General features: G+C 42.8%; 1 protein-coding gene across 8 annotated transcripts in view; it reads left to right on the top strand.

Moving 5' to 3' along the window:
- Positions 1 to 18,704, top strand: part of ADAMTSL1 (ADAMTS like 1) — a 714,047-nt gene that overhangs the window by 524,853 nt on the left and 170,490 nt on the right. For all 8 annotated transcript variants that reach the window (XR_004646076.1, XM_034773212.1, XM_034773214.1 and 5 more), the window contains 2 exons: positions 10,370 to 10,496; positions 17,504 to 17,578. Coding sequence is in view for 7 of the 8 variants with exons in the window: in XM_034773212.1 (XP_034629103.1) it covers positions 10,370 to 10,496; positions 17,504 to 17,578 (202 nt within the window). In the remaining variant the exon portion in view is untranslated. The remainder of the gene's footprint in view (positions 1 to 10,369; positions 10,497 to 17,503; positions 17,579 to 18,704) is intronic.

Genomic DNA, 18,704 nt, shown 5'->3' with positions numbered 1-18,704 from the left:
ATCTACAAAGAAGGGGACATAGGGTTGATTGTACTCTCGTTGAAGTTGATGGCAAAGCTCCCAGGATTAGGCCATAGTCCCCTGAAATAGTTGAGAATCTCATTCCTTTTTCACACACTTATTCCGTTACAGCATGGAGGTTAGGCTGTGATACCATATTGCTTAATGATACAGCACAGGGAGTCTTATTAATGGCTCAGTGACCTGGGATTTCTAAGTCTGTGAGCTGTGGATATAATTTGTTCCTCAAGAGGACAGGTTGCTTGTTGGACTGCAGCATCAGAAAGGCTTGCATTAGCATTGTCTCTGTCAATAACGACGTCCTCCAGCAGGATCCACATTATCATCAGGACAGAAGACTGGCTCCTATCAACAAAAGAGCCCTGTGTTTAAACAGAAAGCATGTATGCCCAAGAGAAAAGAGGGCTCAGTGGAGATATCCAAGTATGCCATGAAGTCATCACCATTGACAAAGGATCATATTCAGTGTAATGGGAAACAAGGGCAAATTAAATGCTCTCACTATTCTAATACTTCACAGTCTGGGAGACCAGAGTGATACTGGAGGGCAGACTTTTTATATAACTTTCAACTTCTTAGGGCACATTGTTCTGAGGATGTTGGTGCAGAGTTGCCCTGACCATTTTGTAACATTGTGTTTTAATTTATACTGTCCTGTGCTAGATAATTCTTGGATCTTCTGCTGGAATATTTTCCTGCTCCTCTGGAAAACCTGGCATCTTTTTCCCCTCAAAAAGTTAAATGAGCTAAATATCCAAGGGAGGGACCTGCAGGATTCCTACAGAGGGAACCAGTAAATATTTCAGGAGGAATCTACTACAGTCGAGTTGTTATTTTTTTTTAAAAAGTCACTTACATTCTCACTTGTCAACACTACCACTAACATTCAACCCATAGACTTTACTGAGTGTCCAGGGGATAAAGCCAGAAAATTATTTTTGCTCTGGCAAAGTAGAGTCCACAGAACCAAACTGAAGCAAAACAAAGAAAGAAAACTATGAACAAAGTGACCGAGTAAAATAAAGGAAAAGAGTTAGTAAACATTACAGAAGCCTTTTTCTTCCACAGCAGTTTTTTCCTCTCATCCTCTGCTTATAAGTCACTGGGGACTGTTTCCTGTTTAAATGGTGCCTATTATAGAATGTGACAGCTTCTGGATTTCTTTGTAACCAGAAAGCTAACAAGCTATGCTTTTCTGTTCCCAGACTCTTGTGTCCTTGTCTGTGGACTAGCCCCAATGGGTAGGTTGCCTATGTTCTACAGTAACTTCTCACTTAAAGTCATCCAGGTTAATGTTGTTTCATTGTTACGTTGCTGATCAATTAGAGACCATGCTCATTTAAAGTTGCACAATGCTCCCTTATAATGTTGTTTGGCAGCCACCTGCTTTGTCTACTGGAAGCCCCTTAAATTCCCTGTGCGGCAGCCGTCCAGCAGGCTATCAATTGCCGGCCAGTTCAGGTGTCCCTCCCCCCACTACCCTGTGCTGCTCCTGCCCTCTGCCTTGAAGCTGCTCCCGGGAGCCTCCTGCTTGCTGTGCAGGGTGGGGGGGGGGGTAGGGGTGCTAATGTCAGGGTGTCCCACTCCCTCTGCTCCTGCCTCCCACTCCTGTATCTCGTCTCTACAGAGTGTGTGTGTGGGGGTTGAGGGGGGGGGGAAACACGACAGTGCTCAGGACAGAGGGAGCTTGCTGGCAGTAGCTGCTGTCTCTAGTTGCTGATCTACTTAAGGCAATGTACTTAGAGTGGGGTCAGTGTATTTAAACGGGCAATGCATGGCTCTCTCTCTCACACAGGGTGTGTCTCTGTCTCTCTCTCTCTGCCATGCTGTCTCCACTCCCTCCATCCTTGCTGCCTTGTAGAGTGTGAGGCTACATTAACAACATGTTAACCCTTGAGGGCTCAGCCAAGTGCTAATTCATCATTTAGCAGTAAGGCATTCCCTGGGAAATATCCCACCCTCTTCCACCCTCTGGCTTCACAATCATCATTGCAGTATTAAATTGTTTGTTTAAAACGTATATATATTGTCTTTTGTCTGGCAAAAAAAATTTCCCTAGAACCTAATCCCCCGCCCCCTATTTACATTAATTCTTATGGGGAAATTGGATTCACTTAACATTGTTTCACTTAAAGTTGCATTTTTCAGGAACATAACTACAATGTTAAGTGAGGAGTTACTGTACTAATAACGGTTGAGCCTGAAAAGGCAACATTTTTCACATAGGAAGGGTCACCTCTGATGATTTTCATTTAAATCAAGGGTGGTTTCACAAGGAGGCTACATCTTTTTAAAATTCATTTCTCTTTGCTGAGGATTGCTTAGTAAATGTGAAGCCTCTAAATATGGGGTAACTTGTAACAGAAGATGCATGATGGCCACCATGCCTCCCAGGACTGGCTCCAGGCACCAGCTTACCAAGCAGGTGCTTTGGGTGGCCACTTCGGAGAGGGGAAGCATGTCCAGCTGTTCGGCGGCAATTTGGCGGAGGGTCCCTCACTCCTGCTCGGAGCGAAGGACCTCCCCCCGAATTGCCGCTGCAGATCGCGATCACGGCTTTTTTTTTTTTTTTTTGGTTGCTTGGGGCGGCCAAAACCCTGGAGCCGGCCCTGATGCCTCCCCTCTCTGACCACTGGGAATGTCTACAGCATTTTTCCTACTACTATAACTAGCTGTTTTGTCTCCTGGGCTTTGATTCTGCAGCATGGACCCTGGCATCTGCATGCAGTCCCTTAAGGTCATAGTCTGGGCTCAACAAAGGATTACTAAATAATAGGTAGAAAGGCAGAGCAAACTTAGATTGTAAAATCTTTGGATCAGGGACCATCTTTTTGGTCTTGTAGCGGGGCAGTCGCCCGTTCCAGCCCTGGAAGGGTTAAAGCCAGCCCTGGGAGAGGGCTGAGGCTGTGAAGGAAAGCCTGGGCTGACTGGGGAGGCAGTAACAGCTGGGGCCATGCCCCAATCAGGCCCAGCTGGTCCCTATAAGAGGCTGCGAGCCAGAAGCCCAACAGAGCTCTGGAGGCTGGAAGCTAATTCCCCGAGACGACCAGCAGGAGGCGCTGCTGGGTGAGTCTGTGCCCGGTTACAGGTGTGTTTGTTCAGAGCCTACCACAATGGGGCCCTGAGTCCATGACTGGGACTCCTGGTGCAACTATAATACAAATAATGAATAATAATAATGACAGTAGGAGATGGAGAGAAATATGGTAGCAATATTAAAATGCAGTTCAGTTTTAAAAGGTAATTATAGAAATGATTTTGTGGGGTTCCATGTTTGTTTTTCAACAAATTCTATAGAAACTGTACTCAATTTACAAATCAAAAGTGTGTTTTCTTACTGCTAACTCTACAAAATTCACCTTGGAATCTGTATCGCAAAAGGTTCTTTCCTCCTTGGATGTCATCACCAGTAATAAATCATCTGAGACAAAGGCTCTGCAGGCCAAATTCAGCTCTCATACTTACTATATTAAGGCTGTATTTTAAAAATATTGAGAGCAAATGCAAAAAGTGCAAATGCAGAATGTAAGTGGACTGCATAGCTGCACTGCAGATGCAGCAATGACCAGGAATATAAGGCTACAATTCAGTGATCCCATAACCCAGTAACAAACATGGTATGAGTTTTCAGAGTAACTTGGACCTTAGTCCTATTTCATAAATAGACTAGAGTTCAAGGGCACATAATGTGTCAGCCTGATTATAAAACATGGTTAAGGTGTAAATTGAACCCATGGGCCAGATCCTCAGCTGTTTGTAAATGGTCACAGCTCCATTGACTTCAATTGAGCTATGTCAATTTACATAAATCAAAGCTTTGGCCCCTTATTTGTAACCAGCTTAGGGACAATAGTGTTGCTAACGGGGTCTTAGCTGTTTGTATTTGTAGTGTAGACAGGGCCTTTGGAAAGCAGATTTATTTATAATTGGCTAGATTTGCAAGCTTACTTTTATCATATTATTTCCTGCCCGAGATTTCTCAATGCTGAAAAGAAATGATTACGAAAACTTACTCCAGGGCATTTTCAGGCAGGCAGGATTCAACCAGAACATGTCATTGCTGGTGCAGTTTTATTCCTGGAAAAGACTGCTAAGCAGAGCCGGAGTTCATGTCCACCAGGGCAACACACACTCAGCTCTAAGTCATCTTCTCAGACCTTCCATTTGGTATCTTTAAACTGCACAAAAGCAGTTTGCTCTAGCGTGACCAGACAGCAAGTGTGAAAAATCAGGAGGGTAATAGGAGCCTATATAATAGGAGCCCAAATATCGGGACTGTCCCTATAAAATCAGGATATCTGGTCACCCTAGTTTGCTCTGTTAGCTCAATGGCCTTCCTTTCTCATGTTGTGTCTTGTAAAAATATTTTTATGTATGTAGCTAAATGTCAGGAGTATCCCAACTCTTCCAACTTACTTTGCTGTCAGTTCAGTCAAGTATGGTGGTGGGAGGGAATCCAGCGCAGCACGAAGTATGGGACTTCAGCCTAAAACGCAATATTGAATCTTTACCTCTGAGCAGAGCCATTGTGCTGCATCCAGAGAACAATATAGTCTGAGCCAACTGAGGCTGAGCTGTTATTGTTCTGGCTTTTTCTTGTTGGGCTATTTCTTTACTAAACCCAAAAGGAGAGTTAAAAGTCAGCTCGGCTAAGGGTGTGCACTGTCAGAAGATGACACACTTGCTAACATCTGTTGTGCAGAGAGCAAACACTATTGTTGATCTAACTGGTGATTTTCCCCAATGTTGTATGGTGTGCAAAGTAGCTGTCATCTTCCTTATATTATACAAAGTCTGGGGTGCCTCCAAGGCTTGACATGATGTATTCAAGCACCTCATACTATTAAATGTACTACAGCCATAAGCGCCATAGAAATGCCTATAAAAATAAATAAGGGCCTGATCCCAAATCCACTGACGTAATAATGGCCTTTGTGTTGATTTCAATGGGTTTGGGATCAGGCCCCAAATGAATGTCATGATTGCTACTTGTGACATTTTATGCTGTAGCATAGTGCAGTGCACAGGTTGTCCCAGCACTGTGAGAGTGTATTGAAGGGATTAGAAACTCCAAGAATTTCAACTTGCAAAGTTTATACTTCATCACCCTATCTGGGTGAGATAAGGCAGGTTTTCCTTTCCCCACCCTTTGTGAAATGGGCAGGGATTCATCTCCCTATATTCCATATTCTCCTGAGATCTATGAAGGTCAGAACTAAAATTAATCAAAAAGCAGAATTTCCATCCAGGGGAAATTCCAATTTTTTGACATTTGTTTTCATCATTGATTAAAAGTCGAAATTTCAAAACTTTTTGTGGAATGAAAAATCATGCAATTTTATCATTCAGAAATGTCAAAGTTTTTTGTTTCACGTCATGGTGACATTAATCTCTGTCCACCTGAGCAGTCGCGGTGCCTGAGGGGAGTTGTAGATCAAGTGCCTCATGGCCCCATTCTCCCTCATGGGCCAAACTCTGGCCATACATCATCTCCAATGGTACACTTTTCAGTAGTTAGTCCTGACTACAGATGGTTGGGAATAATCTGCCCAGGAGCCCTGTGCCTTGGCAATACTTCATAGCCATTTCAACCCAACTGATCCTGGACTCGATGGCAGAAGGATTTCTCTAGGAGTTGTGCTCCTGTGAATGCACTGATGTGCATTACCCCAGAACCTCTTCTCTAGAATTGATTCACATCACCGAGATGGACAAGGAAGAGTGCTGACTGAGTGAGCATTGCAGGTTTCTGGGGATACAATGCCATGGACCGTGGTCATATCCATAGCCCCGCTCTCACCCTCTTTCTGGTCTTGATCCTTGCAGAGGACCTTGTGAGGTCCTAGGGAGGTGAAAATAATGTTACAGAACTGGCATGTCCCTACCCCAGCTCCACCAGAACTAGATTCCCTCTGCTAGTGGAGGAAATGAGAGATCTATACTCATAGATGAGTTGCTTCAGCCTCCTTAGTATTTCAGGAACTCTGTGGGTTTTTTTAGGTTGACTTACCATATTCAAGCACAGTCCCAACTTGTACAGTTTCTTTCCTGTAAACGCCACAAAAGGATTTTCTACATCTTTTTTCATCCTAAAGAATCACCAAGCTCATCACAAACTGTGCAGAAATCATTTCTCCCCATTTCTCCCCTCACCCCCAGCCACCTCACTTAAATACAGATACTTCTGGGGAATGGAACGTGGCAGCCATTTAACAGATAAACACATCTGTTTTCCCAGGCTTTTCCTGGAGCCGAGAGGGGGTGAAGAATGAGTTGGAGGGAACGTTTTTTCGGGGGGGGGGGGGGGGGGGAGGGGACGGGACATTTTTAATTTTGGTCCAGTTGTTGTCTTGTAAGGAACAATTGGTCCAGTTCATCTGTTATGAGGATTTTTTTTATTATAATCTGTACAGGGGCCCAGAGTTTTGGATGGGGATATTTTAAATACATTGACATAAATAACTTAGAGTACAACAAAACTGGGCAGCAATTTAGGAGAAGAACTGAAGAAAAATACTGTGTCCAGTTAAAGCTGCAGAGGAACTTACTTAGGCAGAATATAATGATCTAAACTAGAATTTGGCCAAGACAGTGAGGTTAACACCTCTGATCTTGTATACAGTGCCATAGAATTTTTAGGATCACAAGTGGTTAGAGAATGCTGTTTTGTCCCATTTAAAATACAGCACTTCCAGCAGAAAAGTGCCTTGCTGGGGCAATGACTCCATACTGTTTCAAAAAGAATACTGAATCACAAACACAACTTCCTTCAGCACCTGAGGTTTTCCTTGGCAGTCTTCCATCCAAGTACTGACCTGGTCCAACATTGCTCAATTTATAAATGAGATATAATAAGATCACAGCCGGAGGTGATATGATTGTTGATGAGTCACATGCAAAGTTATGAAGGCTTAAGGGGGATAAAAGTTGATGTTGAAATTGGATGGATGGAACAGAATTTGTTTTTATATCCAGGCCCTTTCACACCGAAGGAATTCAGATGTGCTTTACAGTATGAGGTATGCGTGGGCACATTTAGATTTGCATTCCATTGTAGAGCATACCTTTAAATTGTTGTATAGTGCCAGGATCTAGGAAGGGGAAATGCCTGCAGATCCTCTGGCATCAGGATTTTCAACAGGAGCCTATTTGCCTAGTATGTAGGTGTGGGCTATAATCCAGCTCCATGCAAAAGCATTTCAATCATGCAGTTGTATCAATCTGATTTCATATCCTAGTGTCCTAATATGGGGGCAAAAAAACCCCATATATAGCCTGACTGATCAGTTGTAATTCACACTTTTTGTTGTTTCAGTGCAAGCCTGTGTGTGTATATTTATTTCAGAATAAAACTGTCCACACACAGAATTTGCACTGAAATAACAAAAAGTGCCAATTAAAACCAATTTAGTTATTTTTGTGCAAGTTTGTATGTAGACAAGGCCTTAGACATATGGTCAAGATTGACAATGTAAAATTAGGTCTATTATGGCTCTGCCCACAGGATTCATAAACATATATGCAGGAGCTTCAAATGGATTAAGTAGTTTCCAGCCAGGTTAGAAGTAACTATAAACTTGATTATTTCACCTTTATCTGACATTGTTACAAAGCTGAACAGTGTGTCTTTAGATCTTGGCAGTTTTTGTACATGTATATCTGATCAAACATGTTTAACATTTACCCCGTGGCCTTTGTTAGCTTCTATAGCGTCATTATGGCCTCACACAGAAGTATAGTATGCCAAATTGAACAGGGTTGAAGTGGGTGAAGTCAAAGAAATTGGGTCTGCTTCCATCCAGCCTGAATTTGACCCCATCGTGTTTTAAAATGTCTACATAGTGTGTTGATGTGACCAACGTTAATTCCAGGAGCTTTCACTGTACGGAGTAATATCACTATTATTACTGTGACACTCTGGGGGTTCACTCAGACCAGTAAGGGGTTCTGTCACCATCTGACCTGTAACCCGGGGTGTATCTGTGCTGTGCAGCTTTAGCTCATTGCCCTGACACCAGTAGCTTCTTTGCAGCACAATGGCCTCAGCCTAGCTTCCATCAGCCTGGTTACTCCTGGCAGGGTGACACCAACAGCGCTTCTGGTCCCAATCCCCCCCAAAACCATCTACCCTGCAGCACCCAGTGCCGCTCACTGGTTACTCACAGGAGGTATTAAGTTTACAGTCTCGCAGGAGGCAGAGCACATCTGCCTGTTCGTGTAGCTGAGGACTTCACCCCTCAGTTTAGTGTACAGCACTGAGATGGTTTTGTAATAAAACCAAGAATATATTCATTAACAAAGAACATCTATTTAAGTTATAATAAGTAGAACAGAAAAAGCAGTTATTGTTACAAGTCAAACAAAACGTGCTTTCTAGTGACTAAAACTTAATTTCAGCACTTTATAATCTTTATCTACGCAGATTTCTCACCTACAGTCAATTCCAGCTATTCTTTTTGTTAGGTTAAGAGGATCCACTTTTTGTGATCTCCTAGGACGTTGCTCATCCTTGTCCCCTATCATGGATGCCAAAATGGCTTTCTGCCTTTGCTATTGTCTCTGTTTCAAGAACCTAGAAGGCTTCCTGAGGGTGCAGGCTCCATCCCCTTTGATTGTTCAGAGGTCTTTCATTGCTTTTCATTGTCCTCTCAGATGTTACCTGGATCAATTTACAGTGAATACACAGGAAGACAGGCAAAACAGCATTCCTTTGTTTAGGACAGGCTGCGTGTATGCCCTGCTTGCAAAACACCTTCTGAGAACATATTTCCATTACACATCTCTAATTCTTTATACACCTCCCGTACATATTTTTGACCAGCATGTTACTAGTTTGCATATGATACCTAATATGACACCTTTTAGATACAGATTATGACAAGAGTGTGTTGGGGCAATGAGTGTGTGAGGCCTGATGTGAGTTATGGTACGGTGTGCCCTCTGCCAGTTGGCATTGAGGGACTCCCTGGATCACAGTTACTACACAATTTTTAAGTTTTAAAAAAAAGAGAGAGAAACTAAACCACTAAAAAGTTAATATTAAGTCATAACATTAAACAGGTTCAACATTTTTCCCAGGAGAACATAAAAGGGGGAATAGACAAAAATAATGAGAACACCCCTTGCTTCAGCAAAGCCCAGCAAAACACAAACAACCATATGCACGTATAAGTCAGGGACTCATGTCTAAAAACCCATTTGCATGCACCATTATTTTAGTGCTCAGTAACCCAATTTGCATATGTACATGTGTGTTTTTATGAGCCCAGCTGATGAGCATACATTTTTACAGCTGCACCTGTTGTAATCGCCTTCTAAAATTTGGCACTTTGAATTTAACTGAAGCCCACAAAAGCATGCAGATTTAGCATTAAGGTTAACACTTTATTCATAACTCACTACTGTTTACATCTATTCTAAATTTGGCTTGAAGTCTTAGCACAAACACTGTAGAAAAGAATTTTATGTACAAACCTGGTCCATGGCTGGCTTTGAAAGCCAGAGTGCTAGGAGGCCTTTCATGCTTATTTAATGTGTGTAATATGGACTTGCTTATTTTCTTGGCTTTAAAACAATGTTGGGTGAAACTCCATAATTTCAGGTCCAGGATCAGTTCAGATAAAAGGCCAAATTCACCCCTGGCTTAAAGTTTAAATCCTGTTTACTTCAGTGGGCACTATAGGTTGTTTAGGAGCTTACATCTGGATTTAGGAGCCCAGTTTGTTCACCCAAGTTTAAAATTTTTAACTAAAATGATTTGCCCAAAGAGAGACAGCCTTTTGCAGAGCTGGGAATAGAATCCAGATCTCCTGGCTCTCAGTCCTTTGTGTTAACCATTCTTCCCCTCCTTCATCAAATCCTTAACATTATCCGAACGCTGGCTTTGATTGTGTGGAATGGGATTATTGTCAAATGTAATTAAAACCACATGGCTTTCCCAACTGCATATCAGGTAAGACACTACTGGGATCACAGCAGAGCTTTTTAGTTATCTGTTCTGTATGTATCTATCAGTCTAACTAGAATCATTTATTTTACTTTATAAACCTTTTAAAAACATTATCTCTGATAGGACAGTTACCAAGAAGCATTCACAAGACCCTAAAAAAATCAACATGCTTTTTCCTTCTCTGAACTGCAAAAGCCATTTAGTGCAGACCTGCCGAGTATCTAGCTCCTGAGTTCAGTTGAAGCTCTCAGCCAGATTCATTCAGATTCTTTCATTGCTAATGTACTTTATGGCCCTCTGGAGATGATGTGAGAGAAATTTGGCGGTAATTAGTTGCAGAGATGTATCCAGCAGTCAGTAGGTGCTCAGTTTGAACTGCACATCTTTCTTTCTTGTCAGATCGTTGGCTGTGATCACCAGCTGGGAAGCACTGTCAAGGAAGATAACTGTGGGGTCTGCAATGGCGATGGGTCCACCTGCCGGCTGGTTCGAGGCCAGTATAAATCCCAGCTCTCAGCAAATAAACGTAAGCTGTTGACTTTAACCTCAAAGGGTAGAACAAGCCCTCCGAACTGAAAGTGGTGATGAGGTGTCAGAGGGACAAGTAGACGGGTAAAATGCCAACTTTCCTCCTCTTATTGAAGTACACAAGCTTCTTAAGGGCTAGATTGTCCCCAGGCCTTATTAAACCATGCAGGGGAGTAAGGTAGAGTCAGGCCATGTCCTCCCCATCCTCAATAACCCTTCTTGGCTAAGTAAGAACTGCTCAGATTGTGGTGCTGTCTGCAGAGGGAAGAGAGTGGGAAAGCAGGGACTTCTTGCCCGTTACTCCCCCTTTCAAGATAGTGAGTAGGGAATGGGAAGAGGGTTGGCTTCATCCACTCCACTCACTACTCAGGTTAGCTGGTTGGGCACATAGCCTGGAGTGTGTTGCATCCTGTATAGGGGTGAAGAAGTAACTTATGCTACTCCACCAGTACCAGGGGGAGCAGGGGAGGAATTGTCATGTCTTTCTGGGGCACATTTCTACACCAGAGCTCCTCTTGGGATGGTGTAGCTATGCTGCCCTTTATGCTACAAGTTGAGCCTAACCCTAAGGGAGCTCATGCTTTTTCCTACAATACCTGCACCTGCTTTACTCTTTCAGTGAGTTCCATTGGAGTTACATGGGCCAGATCTATATTTTTATCATTCTTTTTTTTTAAATGCTGGATGGTACATGATCTAAACGTTTCAAATAACACTAATTTCCTGTGAGTGTGTGTATGTACATTTGTGGATTCCTGTTGGATATCTTGCTCTTTATATTTGCATTTGGTTTCTGTGGGGAACAATGAGAGGTGTTTGTTTACAGAATCATCTTTACTCTGTCAGAGAATAACTTGTTGAGCAGGGAGCACAGCACACACCACTCATTAGCACAGTGACCTTCTGCATCTTAATGTGCTAGCTGAGGTGGGAGGGAGATGGCTGAGACCTTCTGTTGTACAGAGGAGGGGAAGGAATCATCTGTGGAAGGAGTTGGCATTGTTGAGGTAGGACTGCATATGGCAGAGCTGAGGGAATAATTCATAGCAAAGCAAGGAGTGGAATCTCGCCTCTGAAATGTTCACGAGCAGATTGCGCAGTCCTCAGACTTGAAATCACTTCTGAATGTCTTTACAAATATATTTTATGAATAGCTCATTTTTATCATCATTTATTTGTACTGTAGTAATACCTAACGGCCTCCATCGAACATCAGGGCACTGTTGACACTGTACAAACACATAACTAAAATGCAGTCCCTGATCCAAAAAGCTTGCAATTAAGTATAAGACAAGAAACAACAGGCAGAAACACATACATGACGGCGAGGTACAAGGTAACCTCCCTCCATATCATTCAGGACGCATCAAACATCTGACAAAAAAAAACAGGTTAAGAAATTTTGTTAGAGCCCTCTCAGATATACCTGTGTAACTTCCAGAGGAGCAAACTGGAGTCCTGCATAGAACTGAGGGAATAATTGATTTTACCAACATTTGCAAATATTTTCAGTGGCCCCAAAACTGTGTTTTTCAACAAATTTACTATTTGACCAAAAATTTCACCCAGTGCAGGTCATGCATGCCTGTCTGAAGGCAGAATTGGGCCCTTAGACCTTGATCCTGCAAGCAGTTAAGCACACGGATAACTTTCCTTATCTGAATAGCCCCACTCAAGTTAGTAGGACTAATTCCAAGAGTAAAATATATGCATGTACTTAAGTGTTCACAGGATCGGGGCTTAGTCTGTTCTCTGGGATGCGTGGTGACTTTTGAGTAATGGCCAGTTTAATCTCAGGCCTTGTCTTTAAAAAGAATTGGTTGACCCAGGAAGGACATGTTTCTTTTCTCATGCTTCTTTCCTGTGTCCCCCAGGAAAAGCTCTGAGGGCAGCAATAAGAGACTTTTGAGCCATGTTGTTATGTGAGATAGGAAGAATCAGTAGGAGTATATGTGAAGCAGGTGGCTAGAAGTCATCGTAGGTGTCCCTTGGGCATGTGTATGATTTTATTACCCTTGATGGTCGTTGGAACATTTACAAACATGCATTTCTCAGGCTGTGCTGGAGGAATTGGGCAGCGGCTTTTTTCTAGTGTGCTAAGAGTTGCTGGAAATGGTTTATTTTCTCAAAACCATCCCAAACGTGCTGTTGTGCTCATCACACTGAATTCATTTTCTCTTGGTGCTTGTATCTATCTCTGTTCTCCACACTGTTTATACCATGCAGATAGGTGGAGGAAGGATAATACCAGAAAGGGAAGAGGTTCACAGAGCTTTAAAGCAGTTAGCACTTGCTACAGAAATGACTTCCTCAGTATTTATAGGGACAGTATATCTGTGCCAAAGGCATCAGCAATTGAAATGCAGCAGGGTAGGAAAAGATGTGTCCTTGATTTCCCCCCTGCATTTTTCTACAGGAGAAACAGCTGTGCTGATGCCCTTTTTCGCCCATTAAGATAATTACAAGATTTTGGTACAAAAGAACGCATTCGTTCTTCAGGTCTTGAAGAAGAATTTTGTATACACCTCTACCTTGATATAACGCTGTCCTCAGGAGCCAAAAAATCTTACTGCGTTATAGGTGAAACCGTGTTGTATCGAACTTGGTTTGAGCCACCGGAGTGCGCAGCCTCCCCCCCTCCCGGAAGCGCTGCTTTACCGCGTTATATCCGAATTCATGTTATATCAGGTCACGTTATATCAGGGTAGAGGTGTAGTTGGAATGCTTGTACCTTTCACCAACAGAGGTTGGTCCAATAAAAGATATTACTTTATATACCTTGTCTTTCTCACATACTTCAAATGTAGTTACAGGTCCACCATCCCCATATAATGCTACTAGACAATGGGGGGGTTAATTATTTTTCTGCTCCTGCCCTTAAGCATGAGTATCGTTGGTAGGACTGCACAGAGTTTTTGCATCAAAACCCAAAGCCAGGAGAATTGATCTGACTTTGGATTTCTATGCATGCTCTTGAAACATCAACACTTGGGTGGATCATGGACTTTTGTATCCCCTCCACAATTCCTCTGTCTCCCTCCACCCATCAGGCCAGGGCTCCCTCTTCACAATACCTTTAGGTATCTTCTGAGGAAGGAGCCAGAGGCCTCATGTTCTTCCCCACCCTCTCTCCATTCAGCTTCATAGGGCAGCCAGTTGATCCTCTTTTCTCCATATTGTTTGTCTGAGGGTTCAGTCACCAGGTGTTCTCCCACTCCCACCATGTCTCTTCTTGGGGATGAGGGAGGAATGTGTCCACTTCCCTTCTCCTCCTCATAAGCTCATAAGCCCCAAGAAATGGCCCTACTGTCTTGCTGCTGCTTTACATAAGCTGAGACTTTCCAGGATGTGCTATGATAATAAGGAATCCCCTGGAGAGATGCTAGTTCACAAAGAGCGTGCTATGATTTCACATGGAGAATAAGCAACAAGAGTAGGTGAATTATATCCCTAGTAATAAAATGGAGAGAGAAAGAATGCAAAGAAGTTATGTGATATAAGCTGAGTGGTCTTTAAACAATAAGATTTTCCAATTGTTCCATGGCACATTAGTAAGTCTTTAATTTGAAGACTGTGTTCAAAGTATCCTGACACTAATCAGTTTTCAAAATCTGCTGGGACAATTTTCTCTATTTTCTTCAGCACAAAACTCATAAAACAAAAGGAACCCTGTCAGTGTGAGCTACTGAACAATAAGATTTCTAATACAGATGGGGAGGTCTAGTGATTTTTTTAAATATAACATTTGTAAAGGGAATATTAACATTTTTGGAAACGTGACACTATATTCTGTTTTCTGAAACCCACTCAGAAAACTGGTTAAGCAGGGAAACTATATGTCATAGTCATGAATCTCATGCAAGGAAAAATACTTGTGCTACTGGGTTCCTTAAACATTATTGTCACAAGGGTAACAGGGAAATCTGTTAATACACAGTGAAACAGGTAAGAATCTATAGCTGGTCAAATAATTGAACAAGAACCTATGTGTAAAAATGAAATAAATTTGTGTTTGCTATCATGAATGATACCAGACACACACACATGCAGGATACATTACAGAACACAGTTGACTGTTTTAACTTCAATTTTCTAAAGGTCTCAGAGGACATCTGAAGCCTTGGATTATTTTGGGTTAGGGTAATAGCTTTCAAAATCTGCTGGGATAATTTTCACTAATTAGCGTCAGGAAACCCTGAACACAGTCTTCAAATCCTCTGGGCTGCTCTCCCAATTATAGACACTAGCCGGCTTCACCAAGTCTAGCTGGCTTTGCAGCTTCTATTCTGCAAAGTGTAGGAGCTCCCCGAGACTGGAGTTTTAGCCCCGCAGAGCCTAAGGGTTCTGCACAATTGTGCTGCAGAAGAGATCAGTCTGGTACTGTTGGACCCCAGCTCAGACTTGTGCTGTTTCTAGGATCTGGTCCTGGAGTATTTGGGAGATCTTTTGGACAATTTTTCAGCAAACCCCTAGGGACATATCCAAACCTTGGATAAGAAAGTGTTCTAGTTAACCAGGGTTTGGATAATCAAATTTTGATTGAATGAACTTACTATCATTACTGTATAAAAGAATCCCTATCTTTTCCTCCTCCGGCTTCCCACTCCTCCTTCTCCACCTCTCCTTGCCATGCACGTACACATACTGTCAGCTCTTATTTGGCCACTGTTCCAAAAAAACTAACTGGCATCAGCTGATAAAAGATCCTTTAGGACATCAGCAGGGAAGCTTGCTGAACTTTTTCCCAGCACTGACTGTCCTAAGTTGATTATGGACTTAATGGCTCCCAAATATTTTCCCTAGGAAGAAAGCTTTCTTTAGTGATATTCCAACCAATCATAAATGAAAGCTGTATCTTCTATTCAGGGTTTCACTCATGCTATGAAAGCTGCACCGGGCCAAAAAAGGGAACAGTTTTGTGGTGTCTGGACCAGATGAGATTTATGTCGTATTGATCGGGCAGCTAGATAGAAAGTATTGTAAATACTGAACTGGTCTTACACCTACAAGTCTAGACGGTGACATGACTCGGTGAACTGATTTACAAGACTTTAACTTGGCTTATAAACAGACTCCATAACTATACACTGAATTTGACAGAGGTGCTAATATCTGGTCATCCGAGGATCATAGAGTAGTGTGGACACTGAATCACTTTTTGCAAAAGAGTAAGGGTGGGGAATCATGGAGGGGGGAGCCCTTTTAAGGCAGAGTTGAGCACACTGAGGGCTAAAATGGAGAGTTTGTCTTTGCTTGCACTTTCCATGACCTAGGGGTAAACAGAGACTTTCTATTTTCAGCACTCTCAGTCCATTAACTTTTATGAACATACATTTGTACTAAAAATGTTCATAGATGTAGTTTTAAAAGCTCCATCAACCTTTTCCCCACTGTCTGCAACATTTTAAATATATCTACGAAGAACCCAAAGCTTTCCTTTATGGAAAATCATTGTGAGGCAGTGTCATATAGTGGATAACTTTTTGGCTGTTGCTATTATGAATAAAACAGAAGAGAGAACAGAGCACATGTCATCTTCCTGAGCCTGCAGACAGAAAGAATAATTCTAAGAGATGTTTGAACTGCCCTAGTCATCACAACAGGGTGTTGATTCTGAACCACAATAATGACAATTAAAATGTTGACCTTGTTAACTATTTCACGATCGATTGTTTTTAATAGAAATGCTCATCATTCTAGGATCCAGGGTTGGGCCTGAGTACTGTAAATCTTTTTATTTTCCTTGCCCATGTCTGACCACTGTTCAGAAAGTCCCGGTGACAGTTCAGATCTTCAGATAGCTAGCCTCTTACTGGCTGTGTTGCTTTCACGTGTCAAAATAGCACCCTGCTGCTTTCAAAGCAGGGCCTCACAGTTCCTAGTCAAAGGGAGTCACATGATTCAACCTGGGAATAATTTTTATGGGGGTTGCATTCCCGTGCAAATTTCAGCTTTGAGGGGGACAACACTGTTTTGATTCCTGCCCCCAACTGTCAGCATTGAGCTCGAGAGGAGGGAGGGAGACAGGAAGCAGAGAGAGGAGGAGGGAACAGCCTGAGGCTGCTAGTGAGTGTAGCTGAGCCCTCTCCTGTCTGCCTGGCTTAGCAGCTGATTAGAAGGAAGGTGAGGAATCTGCTCTCTGGAGCCACAACACTCTCCCCTCCTGTACCCCCGCAGAGCACCAAGATGCTATTGAGATAGTTGGTTCTTTAGCTTCATTGGTCTAACAGCAGCATGTAAACAGCAGGAGAGAGCAGGTTAGTGACTACTGCCTTGGACTCATTAAGGGCGCAAAATGGCTTCCATTGAAGTCCGTGGCAAAGCTCCCAATGACTTCAATGGTGCAGAATCAGGCCCCAAAAGCCTGTTTATGCTGCAGGTCTAATGGGCCTGTGTACTACCATGGCTTTTTGGGGATGGTATGGAAAGGAAAACACAATTGATATCATCACAATAGGGGCATGGCTTAGTAGGGTGTGCTGTGAGACAGGAAGGAGTTGCAGAGTTTAGCTGGGAGATCACATGGCATGCTAAGGCATGTGGAAGGGAAAGGGTTTTGGGGGTTCAGCTGGGAGAGGATCAGGTGGCATGTGAACGAACAGGGAGTTCTAGAGTTCAGTGTTTTAACTTTTCCCTTTGAACATTTGAATATTTTTATACTTCTCTAATTCAGCACAAATATACATGCCAAAATAATTTGGAAGAGTAAGATATGCTTTGTTTTAATTGGAGGCCAGGTGAAATAAAAAACTGTCAATCCCTCTTTAGACACTTGGGTAATAGTGGAGTATAAATAACATCAGTAAGTCGGAATGTGAACATCCCTTTAAGATGACTGCTGACCTTTGCCTTTTGTCAGGACTTTGGCGGGAGTGGGGGTGGAAGGGTTATGGTACCAAACGCTTGGCTTTTAATTTTCCTGTGAACAGCTCTTTCAATGATTGGTTGGAGACAGGAAGGCTTCCTTTGCTTACTGACTCCATGCATTTTTGCATTTCTCTGCAGCGGAAGATACTGTTGTCGCTGTTCCCTATGGAAGTAGGCATGTTCGTCTAGTGTTGAAAGGACCTGATCACTTACGTAAGTAGAAAAAGCCAGCGTGGTGTTGCTTTATAAGAGCCTTGGTATCCTCTGGTGTTTTATTTACAACAGAAATGTCTGGTTTCTTTCTCTCAAATCACTGATTTCAACACGGGACAGAATCCTGCCTTCAAATGCTCTGGACAATCCCAGTGAAATCAGTGGACTTGCATATGCATCTGAGAGTAGAATGTGGCCAGAGGCTCAGAATCTTTCTGTCACTCCACAATTTTTCCACCATTTCTGTGTGTTCATCTTTTGGCTGACTCGTTCGATGACAAGCACTTCTGTTTAAAAAAAAAAATCCCACTGACTGCAGAGATACTGAGGAGGTTAGAGGACAAGCTTCCCTGCTACTGAGCTCTGTCATCAAACTGCTCATGAGTTTAGCACATTCTTCTGTTCGTATGCAAATCTCTTGCTCTTTTTATCCCACATACCCCCTCCCCATTCATCTATGGTGAGAAGAATAGAAAAGATACACATGTGTAGAGCCAAATTGTGCAGTTAAGGAGTTACCCTGCCCAGCGGGGATGAGCCCACTGACTATTAGACTAACCCTTTCATGGTTGCAACATCTGTCGCTGGTGTGGAGGGAGCGGGAGAGGGGACGATGGCCCTGCTTCCTCCCTGTACCTTTTGGAGTGCCATGTACCCCAGAGCGTGCAAGCAGAGAACATTCTCTACACTCAGGAGAACACAGTTTTGACTGGTCTGTGGGCAAGGACACAAGGCAGGGCAGTAAAGCTCTTTGTACTCTTCCCCTCTCTTTCATACCCGTGCAGTAGCCAGCCACCTGCTGCCTCCTTTTCAGCAGTGGCACTGAAGATAGATCAAAACTGAAGTGAGCTGAGTATGCTGCCCATGCTTTTATAGAAGAGAATGCTGCAGTATTCTCTAACAATAGCCCCAAACACTCAAAGTGGTGTAACTGGTAAGATGTAGCATTTGGGGCAATTACAAAATACTGTAGTGGTTTTTTTCCCTTAAGTTTGGATACACCTTTCTGACAGCGTAGACCCCAGTAAGAGACAGCAAGCCATATGTCAACGTTAACAGAGCACCCAGTAATAGCACAGAGCTGAAATGCACAGGCAATCATGCCAAAGTGCTTGCATCCTGGTAC

The sequence above is a fragment of the Trachemys scripta genome, chromosome 6 (assembly GCF_013100865.1).
Source record: "Trachemys scripta elegans isolate TJP31775 chromosome 6, CAS_Tse_1.0, whole genome shotgun sequence".
Lineage (NCBI taxonomy): Eukaryota > Metazoa > Chordata > Testudines > Emydidae > Trachemys > Trachemys scripta.
The sequence above is the reverse complement of the archived record's forward strand: the minus strand, read 5'-3'. Positions and strand labels throughout refer to the sequence as shown.